Below are 12,926 nucleotides of genomic sequence, written 5' to 3'. Positions count from 1 at the left end.
AATAAAAAAGACTGAAATCTTGCCATTTGTGACAACATGGATGGACCTAGAAGGTATTATACCAAGTGAAATAAGTCAGATAGCGAAAGACAAATACCGTATGATTTCACTCACATGTGGAAGCCAAAAAACAAATGAACAAACAGAGTAAAACAGAAACAGGCTCACAGACACAGAGAACAAACAGGTGATTGCTAGAGGGGAGAGGGGCAGGGGGATGAGTGAAATAGGTGAGGGAGAATAAGAGGTACGAACTTCCAGTTTGCAAAATAAATGAGTCACTGGGATGAAATGTACAGCATAGGGAATATAGTCAATAATATTGTGATACCTTTGGTGGTTTTGTAATGTATAGAAATACTGAAACGCTATGTTGTACTATTAGAACTAACATAGTGTTATAGGTCAATTATACTTCAATTAGAAACAAAAACAAAACAAAACAAAAACAACAGCACCTGCTGTTGTTTTCATCCCTGGAAATGAAATGGTAATAATGGCTCAGTGATTAACACAGAGCTGACTGTGAGAGGCTCAGATGCACCAGACACCCTGTTGCAGGGGTGGGTGGGTGTCATTCTGAGCTGCCTCTGGTTGCTCAGGGACAGGGTGGAGTCAGGCCTAGACCCCACGTGTCAGAATCAAAGTCCAGGGTGGCCCTGGTGAGATGCAGCCTGTGGAGGTGCGCATGGGACTCTCCTTCTAGCTAAGGGACTCCCATAATCTGGTTCGGGGGGAGCCCTGAGCAGACCGTTGGCCATTTTCTCTGGTGGCCAGGAGACTGACCTGATGCAGGGATGCTGTGGCCCGTGGGGTTCGTGGAAATTCTGCTCAGGGCCTGGCTGGGACTGGACCCTGACCACATGCCCAATGCAGACTTGGCTCTTCTAGGAGCCAGAAGGGAACTTGGCTTCCCAATCTCTACAGATTGGGACTACATGGTGATTCAAACCTGCTGGGCTCTGGCCTTCTGGGGTCCAGGGTCCAGCTTAGGGAAGGACCCACAACCAAGTCTGTCTGGGCCTCAGAACTTTCTCAGAATGAGCCGGAGCTCCCCCTGCAGAGAGACGCCGTGTGCCCGTGCAACCTGCCGACCGCCTGAAGAGGCCTTCCTGGCACCCTAAACCTCCTCCGGGCCCAGGTTAAGCAGCCCCTCTTGGCCCCTGCCTGGCTGTCCCCCAGCCCAGGGCACCGTGAATGAAGGAGGCTCGCCAGCCTCAGAGCAGGGGTGCACGCAGCTTAGGAGGGAGGCTTTTTGGTTCTGCTAATTGAGGAACCAAGAAATGACCCCTGTGAAAGAAGTGTGTCATGGCCCCCGGACACACATAACCCACCTCTGTCCCCAGCTGAGTGTCTATTCTCTGGAAAGCCGCAAATATTCCAAGACTGGACTTCTGCCGAATCACCTCAAATGCATCGAACTCCATGGGTCTAGGGAAGGATGTGGGGGGAGGTGACAGGAGGCGGGGCAAGATCCCCAAAGAGGTTAAATAGGTCACCTCCGCGCTTGTGCTCATCCTGGTCTCCCCTGAGCAAAGAGACCCACACACAGAGACCTTCTCCTGGGCTCCCGGCACCATGACCTCCCTGAAGATGCTGCTCCTGGCTGCGCTCCTCCTGGGGGCTTCCCTGCAGGACACCCATGCAGGTGAGAGCAGATCAGAGGCAGCAGGAGGAAGGGACACTGGGCAAGGAGGAGTGGGGGCCCTGAGACTACAGCAGCTGGCCACACACATTATTCCTACACCCCACTTATTCCTACAAAGATGCGAGAGGCCGGCAGCAATAGGATTATTTTTTTTTTTTGGCGTTACACGGGCCTCTCACTGTTGTGGCCTCTCCCGTCGCGAAGCACAGGCTCCGGACGCGCAGGCTCAGCGGCCATGGCTCACGGGCCCGGCCGCTCCGCGGCATGTGGGATCTTCCCTGACCGCGGCACGAACCCGCATCCCCTGCATCGACAGGCGGACTCTCAACCACCGCGCCACCAGGGAAGCCCCAGCAATAGGACTTTGAGGGAGGCATTCAAAGGAAAATGATGGAGATGAGGATGTGGATGCCCCAGGACTTGGGGCTCAGCTTCTGAGGAACAAAGTACTTGCATATCTCACACTGCAAATGTTGTGAGGCAGTGACTGTGGTTGTGTTTTGACAGTGGAAAAGGAAGAATTCTCACAAGTATTTGTTAGAGTCTATTTTAGTAATGGGTCTTATATACAATGAGAGGATCAGCATAAAGGCAGGAGAATTCGTTCCCAGAGCAGGTGAAAAAAGAGATTTTTATACTCAGTTGGGAAAGGAAGAGTAAGATAAGATTGCTACTTTACTTTAGAAATAAAGCTGGTTAGCACCCTGTGTGGTGACATGGTGGCACAGCTGCAGTCTTCGGGGTTATCTTAATGGGGTGATCTTCATAGTTGGCTGCTCGTTCACTCTTACTTCATAAAACGCTGGGCCTGGTCAGCTCCGTGTTAGTCAAACCAAGTTCCACCCCCGAAGTGGTCAGAGGACAGTCAGAGGCTTCCTAGAAAACACTCTGTCACGGCCTTAATTGTGGTCACAGATTACCAACTTGCCAGTTAGCAAGTGTTGGATATTTTTTCTTGTGCAAAGATGAGGACACTGAGTCCCAGGAAAGTGTGTTCACAACTCGGACCCCCACTTTCTCATCTGTAGAACGGGGTAGTGACAGCATCTGTCTCCAGGTGTGCTTGAGGGCTGAAGGGGCAGCGGTAGCAAAGGCTCAGCCCAGAGCCTGGCCCAGAGTCAACATTTGGTGATTCGGGGCTGGTCTGAGTGTGGGCACACACGGATGCACACACATGCAGACACACACACATATGCACAGACTCCCCAAACACATGCAGATACACACATGCACACACACAGAGATCTCACACACACAAATATGCACACATACAGACACACACAGGCACACACACAGACATGCATACACAAACCCTCCCAAACATACACGAACATGTGAACAGACAGACACACAAACTCAAAGGGCCCCCCAAAGCACACACAGGACCTCATGCACACAATCGTGCATGCACTGACACACACAGACACACACAGACACATGTGCAGACCCCTCACATACACCCTACACAGAAATACAATTACAGACCCCTCCCAACCACACAGACACACACATGCAGAAATACACACACACACGGATCCACCCCGATACCACAGACACACACAGGCACACCAACACACATGCAGATATGCACACACAGACTCGGCTCCAGACACACACGCACACACACACACACACACACACACGTGCAGACCCTCACAGAGCCTCCGCCACAACCACAGCCATAGCCATGCACACGCCCTCCCCACGCAGACAGCCGCAGACACACCTGCTGCTGCTTTGTTTCCCCCGCAGCTCGAGGAACCAATGTGGGCCGGGAGTGCTGCCTGGAGTACTTCAAAGGAGCCATTCCTTTCAGGAAGCTGGTGAGGTGGTTCCGGACCCCAGGGGACTGTCCCAGGGATGCCATCGTGTGAGTCTGCCTGTCCCCACCCTGCTCCTGTCCTGGGAGCTGAGTGTGGGAGAAGGCAGAGCCTGGAGCTCCCAGAAGGGCCACTGGGGAGCGGAGAGGAGAGAGCAGGGCCTTCGTCCCTTGACCCCCTGGCCCCGTTCCTCAGGGCAGGCCCCATACCCCACACTGCAAGCCCCCAAAGGGCCCCAGGCTGTGAGGTCTAAGCTCTTCATTGATTTATGGGGAAACTGAGGCACTGAGAGAGATGGGACAGCCCCATATCACATGGGCGGTCAGTGGCCCATGTGGTCACTTCGCAGGCCCTGGGCTTGAGCCCTGAGCACTGGGCCCCTCCCGGGCACCCCTCGTTCCCAGGCCTAGGTGGGTACAGGCGGTCTGAGGATGGGGGGGCAAAGTCGTGCGGCCCCGGCTCCCTGGGAGGGCCAGGCCTGGCAGGGACCCTGGGAGGGTCAGGAATCACCGAGGACAGAGCCAGGTGTCTCAGAGCTGCCGCTGATGCCCTGGGTGACTTCAGACAAGTTCCTGCCCCTCTTGCGGGTTCAGGGCCCTCATCAGTGCAGGGCGAGGCTGGTCCCGGGGCTCTGGAAGGCCTTCCTGCCCTGAGCGCCTGCGCGGTTTTCTCCCTCTGTGTAGGCTGGTGACTCTCCGCGGCAGATCCATCTGTTCAGACCACAAGGACGTGTGGGTGAAGAAGGCGGTCAAGCACTTGCAAAACACCACGAAGCCATGTGATCTGGCCACCCAGCCGGCCTGACTTCTCCCTGGCCCATCTGGAGTCTTCCCGCCTCCACGTTCACTACCCCAACCCCGAGCTCCCTGGGTCCAGTGGAGGCCTTACGAGGACAAAGAGGCCCCTGACCCCTTCTCTGATTGAAGTTTTTCTCCCCCAGTCTGGGTCAGCATGTTCTGTCCACTCTGGCCTGTCGCCCTGGAAGGGCCCGCATAGAACATCTAGTCTCACCCTGTCCAGGTCAGAGAGGGAAAATGAGGCTTCGAGAGTGCAGACCGCCTTAAAGAGGGGAGGCCCGGGCAGGGGTAGGGCTGAGGGGGGTCTGTGGGGCGAGCAGGGCAGGGGTGACGAGAGGCCAGCAGGTTCTCCTCTCTGCTGCACGCAGGCAGGAGGGGGCCTGGGAAGGGCCGTCTGGATTCTCTCCCATCTCGTCTGCCCGCGGAGCCCTCCCAGGCCTGCCCCATTCTCCTCTGTGACACCCCAGCTGATGCGGAGCTGAGGACACGCTTCGCCGTACGCACTGGATCCAATTCCACAAATGGCTCTAGAATTCTTCTGCAGGCCAGGGTTCTGTCAAGTGCTGGGCAGCTCCCTGGCCTGGGGGCTCCCGCAGCCCCTTCCCCATCTCGCCCACCTCCCAGCCCCCACCCACCCCCGAGCCCAGCCAGCCCCGCCCGGACAGTCTTTGCAAGACCAGCTCCACCTGCGCCCAGCTCCCTCTCCCGGCTCCAACCCCAGGCCGGCTCCCAGGGCCAAGCTGCTCCACCTCGCCCCGAGCCTCACCCCAGAGCCCGCTCATCCCTGCTGCCCCCAGCCCTCGCCTCCCGCCCCAGCCTGGCCCCGTGGTTCCTGCCGACCTGAAGTGTGAGCCCCGCCCTACCAGGTGACATCTCACCCAGCCTCAGCCCAAGCCAGCCTCCAGGAAGCTGTCCCTGAGAACAGCTACCCCCGATTCTCTCTCTTGCTCTGATTCCTCCCGCTTTCAGGGACTCTGGGGCAGCCCGAGGGGGTTGTTCTCCCGTCGACTCCTGTGTGGGTCTGTAGTCCTGACTCCTCCGTTAGGCTGGGAGCTCAGTGAGTCTCACTGGGGACCCCATAGTGCTCAGAAGGATGTGGACCAGGACCCATCCCCAGACCCCTCTGTCGAGGCGCAGCTCAGGACTGGAGCCGTGGGGGGCTGGGGGAAGTTAGGGTCTTCGGATTCTAGTTCTGCCTCACCCTCCTGACCAGCTGTAGGCTGTGGCTTCTCTCTCCGGGACTAAGTCTGGGAGCAGGCTCAATGGGTCCTTCTCTCCTAGGATTCTGTGACCTGTGTTGTTTGGCGGGGCTGCAATTGAGTTATTTTCAGGTAAAGCTTATGCCTTCTGCTGCCCCCCTGTGGCCAGTTGTCTTATTGCAGGGCAGATGTCGGAGCCAAGCCCACTTTCGAAGAGGGACAAGAAGAAAACAGCAACAGTACTACTACTACTACTAATAAGGCTGATGATGGTGATGAACTGTGAACTTCTCTGTGACCCCAGGGTCTCCTCAGCCACAGGTGGGCCCTTTCCCTGCCCTGGTCCCAAGGAGTATCCCTTGAACAGCTGCCTTGGATCCAGAGTCCTTGGGGCAGGCTAGTCTGAATTCTTTGTGGAAAAATGTCATCTGGATACATGGGGTGAGGGGTGAGAAAAAGGTGATCTCAGAATATGGGGAGGCAAGGAGGAGCCCCTGGGACAGCAAAGGAGAACAAGGGCTGGGGCCCAGATCCCTCGCCCTGCCAGAAAGACACTCAGAGAACATGCATGTAATCCAGTGCATTGAAAACTTGCCTTAAAAGAATCAAAACCTTCTTTTCCTAGTGAAATATTCCTCAGAGGCCCATATTGTGAACTCGGATAAGTGGAGGACGATGAGGAGGTAAGGGGTTACCCGGGGGGAGGCCCTGAGAGTGACCGAGCAGGGAGTTGGCTTAAAGGTCCCTCAGTGGGGGAGAGGTGGAGCTAGAACTGGCAACAAAATGCAGGATTCAGAATTCAAGTGTCTACTAGCGGAGTCAGGGTGCAATGTGGGTGGGGCAAGATGCAGGAGATGGGACCAGCCACCATGTTCCCCTGGGAAGAAGCCATTTTAAGGACCCGTGACTGGGAGACTCCCCATGACAGGCTAGTAGGGAGATAGGAAGAAAGAGGACAGGGCAGGAACCAGAGAACACAGAACGGTAGGGAGGGCCGCTGGTCTCTCATTGTTCCTTCCACCTAAAAAGAGCTTCGCCTCCTCCACATCTGAAATCCAGTCCCCCTTCAGAGCTCAGCTCAAATGCTGCCTCCTTCAAGAAGCCCTCCCTTGTCTCTCCTTGGTTGCAGTTGATGCCCCACTCTGTGTCCTCCATCAGCTCCCTGCTCTCACCTCAGCTTTACCACATTGTCCCCGGTAAATGTAGTTACTTGCATGTTTGACTCAATGATGAGCTCCTTGGGGCAGGTATTTGAATCAGGCAACTCGGTACTTACTGACTCATTTATAAGGGGGGAAAAGTGCTTTGTGCATAGTGGAAATTTGACATATATATTTTCATCAACAAGCCCCTGGGTGAATCCCATGACGGGCACGTCAAGAAAGAAGCTCCCAGAGGAGCGGTGCCCTGATAACATAACTGGGCTTCAAGCCCGGCGTTGAAGTGGAATTTTGAATTGCGCTGCTCTTTGGTTTCCCACCAGAGGGCGCTCCAGCTCCCAATAAAGATTGAGCCTGATTGATGTCCCTGACCACCAGGGCCCTGGCCTGTCCCCAGGGTTGTCCCCAGGGGCTGGGGTCACCTACATCCGACTGTAGCTGCTCAGGGCCTAGGGTCAGAGTGTCTGCGGTTGGCCAGCCCTTCTCCTAAGGGAGCAGAGGCAAGGAAACCACCAACGACGCTGCCAGGGGTTAGTGAGATGAAGAGGAAGAAGGAAAACCACTGCTGGGAATTGCAGGGCCACTAATTCCAGATGCAACGTGGGTAGTGCTGAGAGCAGTGCGCCAGGAGTGTTCTCACCATGTCTTCTTAGATTCTGTATTTGTCTATTTGGCATCCATTCATCACAAGTTACACCTCCCCTGTGATCCAGCTTTCGAAGGCATGCAAAAATCATATTGCAAAGTCTCCAACCAATCCTGAATCCTCCAACCACTTCCTTTATATAACTCACTCCCCAAATGAATATTTCCCCAAATCACCCAGGGCTGGGTACCAGACAATGAGGGACAGCGCCCACGCCCCGAAGCCCGCTGGAATGACTCCCACAGGCCAGTCCTCAGTTGCTGACCCTGCCCTGCCGTGCTTTTTCTACAGAAACCCAATAAGGGTCATGGCCTCGGCTTTCCCCTTGCGTCTCCTTCTGCCCTGCGTGGTGTGGCATGGCCCCTTCTCTTGGGAAATGTAAGTAATAAATTCTTCTTTAGTGGCATTCAGTCACCTACGTACATTTAAATCCCATGGGTACATTTTATTTATTTATTTATGTTGACATACAGTTGATTTACAATGTTGAGTTAATTTCTGCTGTACAGCAAAGTGACTCAGTTATACATATACATACATTCTTTTTCATATTCTTTTATATTATGGTTTATCCCAGGACATTGAATATAGTTCCCTGTGCTATACAGCAGGACCTTGTTGTCCATCCATACTTTATGTAATAGTTTGCATCTACTAACCCCAAACTCGCAATCCATCCCTCCCCCATGCCCCCTCTCCCTTGACAACCACAAGTCTGCTCTCTATGCCTGTTTCTGCTTCGTAGATAGGTTCTTTTTTTTTTTTTTTTGCGGTACACGGGCCTCTCACTGCTGTGGCCTCTCCCGTTGTGGAGCACAGGCTCCGGACGCGCAGGCTCAGCGGCCATGGCTCACGGGCCCAGCCACTCCGCGGCACGTGGGATCTTCCCGGACCGGGGCACGAACCCGTGTCCCCTGCATTGGCAGGCGGACTCTCAACCACTGCGCCACCAGGGAAGCCCAGATAGGTTCATTTTTGTCATATTTTAGATTCCACATATAAGTGACATCATGTGGTATTTGTCTGGCTTACTTCACTTAGTATGATAATCTCTAGTTGCATCCATGTTGCTGCAAATGATAATTTCTAGTTGCATCCATGTTGCTGCAAATGGCCTTATTGCATTCTTTTTTAAAAAAATTAATTTATTTAATTTTGGCTGTGTTGGGTCTTTGTTGCGCACACGGGCTTTGTCTAGTTGCGGCAAGCGGGGGCTACTCTTCGTTGCGGTGCGCGGGCTCCTCATTGCGGTGGCTTCTCTTGTTGGGGAGCACAGGCTCTAGGTGCACGGGCTCCAATAGATGTGGCACGCAGGCTCAGTAGTTGTGGCTCGTGGGCTCTAGAGCGCAGGCTCAGTAGTTGTGATGCACGGGCTTAGTTGTTCCGTGGCATGTGGGATCTTCCCAGACCAGGACTCGAACCTGTGTCCCCTGCAGTGGCAGGCGGATTCTTAACCACAGTGCCACCAGGGAAACCCCTTATTTCATTCTTTTTTGTGGCTGAGTAATATTCCATTGTATATATGTACCACATCTTCTTTACCCATTCATCTGTCGATGGACATTTAGGTTGTTTCCATGTCTTAGCTATTGTAAATAGTGCTGCTATGAATATAGGGGTGCATGTACCTTTCTGAATTATAGTTTTTTCCAGATACATGCCCACGAGTAGGATTGCTGGATCATATGGTAATTCTATCTTCAGTTTTCTGAGGAGCCTTCATACTGTTTTCCATAGTGGGTGCACCATGGGTACATTTTAACAGAAGAGGGTCAGGGACCTGTTCTGTCTCGGCTTTGCCACTGACTGACTGTGGGTTTTTTTTTTTTTTTTTTTGCGGTACGCGGGCCTCTCACTGTTGTGGCCTCTCCCGTTGCGGAGCACAGGCTCCGGACGCGCAGGCTCAGCGGCCATGGCTCACGGGCCCAGCCGCTCCGCGGCATGTGGGATCTTCCCGGACCGGGGCTCGAACCCATGTCCCCTGCATCGGCAGGCGGACTCTCAACCACAGCGCCACCAGGGAAGCCCTGGCTGTGGGTTTTTGACACGATCGCTTCACCATCCTGGGCCTGTTTCTCCATGGAATGATGAAATCGAACCCTTCTCTAACCTGCTTTAGGGTGTAGCCAGTTAGAGAATGGGGCTTAGTCTGCTGCCGTCCTGCCTCTCACATTGCCCTTAGGGGATCAGAGTCTTCGAAAACCTGCAGTTTCCCCATAATTGAATTGCCATGACCCCTTCTCCAAAACCACCACGCACACTGCAGGGATGAGACACTCAGACAAGCAAAGGGGCTGGGGCCTTGTTGAGAAGTAAGCCTTAAAAGGACGTGTTCAGCACATGGACACACCCGTTTATAGCAGCGCTATTCACCAAAGCCAAAGGTGGAAACAGCCCAAGTGTCCATCAGTGGATGGATGGATAAATAGTGTATATCCACACAACAGAATATTATTCTGCCATAGAAAAGAGTGAAGTACTGGTACTTGCTACAATGTGGATGAGCTTTGAACACATGCAGAGAGAAGCCAGACACAAAAGGTCACATATTGTGTGATTCCATTTATGTGGAATGCTCAGAATAGGCAAATCCATAGAGACAGAATGCAGGTCGGTTGTCACCAGAGGCAGGGGCATAGGGCAGCCTGCTAAAAGGGTACACGGTTTCCTTTGGGGGTGATGAAAATGTTTGGAACTAGACAGAATCAGTGGTTGTACAACCTTGTGAATGCACTGAATGCCACTGAATTTTTCACTTTAAAATGGTTTTTATGTTATGCAAATTTCACCTCAAAAAAAAGAAAAGGGACACATTTCATACAACCTCTTTTCTGCAGAGTAACAATATAAACATAGGCACAGGTGTGATATATAACCTCAGGATGGAGAACACCTCTGAGGAGGGTAGGGAGGGGAAAGGGATGACACAGCTGTGACATTTCACCTATTACATAGAGTGATCTGAATCAAAATATGGCAAACCCGGTTGTCTGTTGTATCTGTAGTTCTCTGTATCTGAAATCTGTCATAATATAAAAGAAAGAAAAGTTTAATTAATTGTTAAAAAAAAAAGAGAGAGAGAAAGAGAAAAGAAGGAAGGGAGGGAGGGGCTTCTGAGCACTTCTGAGCCCAGCTGAGTCTAAATGCAGCTTTCAGGTCATCACAGCGCTTTGCAGAGGTAAAGTCCTCTTATGCTGGATGGTGGTGAACAGACCACAAGTTGACCGCCCAGAAGTGACAAAAGAAGGTGAGGTCTGAGGCCACTAAGGTTGGAGTGGAGCGTTCAGTCCCCACTGTGTAGCGAGAGTGGTGAAGGGCTGCCTGCAGAGATGCACTGTCCCTACCCCGCAAGTCTGTCGCTGCGACGGGACAGCAAGGAAGCAGAGAAAGACTGAAGGAGCAGAGAGGATAACACAAACAAGCACAAACTAGAAACATTTCTGGACTCAAAACAACCATGTTTGTTCTGCTTGTTTACAGAGAGTATCACACGGCTTTCACGGTAAGGGACCCTAAGCATTAACAAGGCCCCCTTGCGATGCTCAGCCCTCTGCATGCGCGGGTTCTGGGACTAGAAATGCTAGCAAACAAAAGTATTACGTTTAGTATTGAACGTTCTGTATCTTTTTTTTCTTTCATCAATCTATGGATCAACTCTTGCTTTATTTCTGGAAAAGGTCTTGAATTACATCTTTAAGTAATTCATTCTGATTCCTTATTGGTGTTTCTTCTACCTTCTGTGCCTAATCATTTTCCCACTGATCTTTCTCCCTCTTTATTTCCATTACATTTGGTTGGTCTTTTATTCCTGTCCCTGTTTTTAGCCCTGTCCATTCTCCTAGTGTTATTTCCAATATTGACTTCATATCTGGGATGTTATTTTTTTCACTTCTTGCCTCGGCTCTGCCAGTGCACGTTTCCATCACGGCTGTCTCTCTCTCTCTGCCTCATTCATCATTTCCTTGAGCTCTTGTATCTCTTTGATATATTTTATACATTTGTGTAATTTGTAGTAAAAATTTTGGTCACAGGCAATATTTATCTGCTCAGTGGCAATGTTCTCTGTTGCCGTTACTGTTGTTATTATTATCATTTGTGTTGGTTCGTTTTATAATTTTGAATGAGACGTTAACTGGGCCAAATATTTCCTGGAGGTTCCTGTCAGGGAGGCATGGGACTTTGTTCCAGGCTAGTGGGCATTTTCCTTAAGACCCAGAGTTTTATGTGTGGGTTTCCCTGGTTTTTAAAAAATGAAATTTCTTATCAATACAAAATACATAATGTATGGGGCTTCCCTGGTGGTGCAGTGGTTGAAATTCTGCCTGCCGATGCAGGGGACACGGGTTCGTGCCCCGGTCCGGGAAGATCCCACATGCCGCAGAGCAGCTGGGCCCATGAGCCATGGCCACTGGGCCTGCGCGTCCAGAGCCTGTGCTCCGCAACGGGAGAGGCCACAACAGTGAGAGGCCCGTGTACCGCAAACAAAACAAAACAAAACAACATAATGTATATGTAAGGTAGACAAACCAATAAAAAATAAACACCTGTATACCCACCATGCAGCTTACTAAATAGAACCTTCCTGCTGCTGTGAAGCCCCCATCCCCCTCCCTGTTGTCCTCCTCCCATCAGCCTCCGGAGACATCTACGCTCCTGAATTTAGTGTTTATCATTCTCCTTGATTTTCTTTCATTTGTCACATGTGTGTATATACATACTGCATATGCATGTATGCGTACATCCCTAACAATATGTTGATGCATCTTGTATGTTTTTAAACTCTTGGACTTTATGTAAATGTAACATATCTCATACACATGCTCTCCCGTGACTTGCTTTTGCGGCTCCCTGTTCTCTGAGATTCTTCCACGCTGATGTGCACAGACAGCTACAACTCATCATTTTCCTCCGTGTGACGGCCAACCCCTTCACCCATCCTCTTGGTAATGCCCACTTGGATTATTTCCAGATTCTTGCTATTACAAACAGTGCTGCTTTAAACATTTTTTAGCTTGTCTTCTGGTGCATGTGTCGAAGAATTTCTCCAGGGCAGTGGCTCTCAACTTTGGAGGCACTTACCTGGGAAAGCTTTGCCAAAATGCTGACACCTGCAGCCCTATTCCAAAAGATTGACTTAATTGGTCTTTGGAAAGGAGGGATCCCAGGCAATGGTGTTTCTGTTGTTTTTTGGGGAGGGGGAAGCTATCCAGGTGATTCTAATACATGGCCAGTGCATGTATCTTTTTGAATTAGTGTTTTTGGTTTTTTGGATATATACCCAGGAGAATTGCTGGGTCATATGGTAATTATATTTTTAGTTTTTTGAGAAACCTCCACACTGTTTTCCACAGTGGCTGCACCAATTTATATCCCTGCCAACAGTGTTCGAGGGTTCCATGAGGGACTTTTAACTACATCTGCAAATCCCTTCACGTCTGCCACACAAGGTAGTCTAATCACAGTAGTGATGTCCCATCATACTCACAGGTCCTGCTCAAACTCAAGGGCAGGGCATTACACAAAGGTGTGAGGCATTGGGGTGTCATCTTAGAACTCAGCCTACCATAGGGGCTTCAGCGTCAAGCCACACCCATAACTAAAATCCACCAGCAGGGACCAGGATAAGCAAAAGCAAACTTAGAGGATCAAGTCAAGT

General features: G+C 51.4%; 1 protein-coding gene across 1 annotated transcript; it reads left to right on the top strand.

Annotated features, from left to right (window-relative positions):
* The first annotated feature begins 1,578 nt into the window (after window positions 1-1,578).
* Window positions 1,579-4,272, top strand: CCL17 (C-C motif chemokine ligand 17). The gene is made up of 3 exons (XM_029236803.1): window positions 1,579-1,648; window positions 3,401-3,518; window positions 4,152-4,272. Exons 1-3 carry the CDS (start codon window positions 1,579-1,581, stop codon window positions 4,270-4,272), a joined length of 309 nt encoding a protein of 102 aa, XP_029092636.1.
* Window positions 4,273-12,926: the final 8,654 nt, after the last annotated feature.

Source organism: Monodon monoceros, unplaced genomic scaffold (assembly GCF_005190385.1).
Source record: "Monodon monoceros isolate NGI ecotype Baffin Bay Population unplaced genomic scaffold, NGI_Narwhal_1 Super_Scaffold_10, whole genome shotgun sequence".
Taxonomy (NCBI): Eukaryota; Metazoa; Chordata; class Mammalia; order Artiodactyla; family Monodontidae; genus Monodon; species Monodon monoceros.
This window is presented reverse-complemented; position numbering and strand designations above follow the sequence as displayed.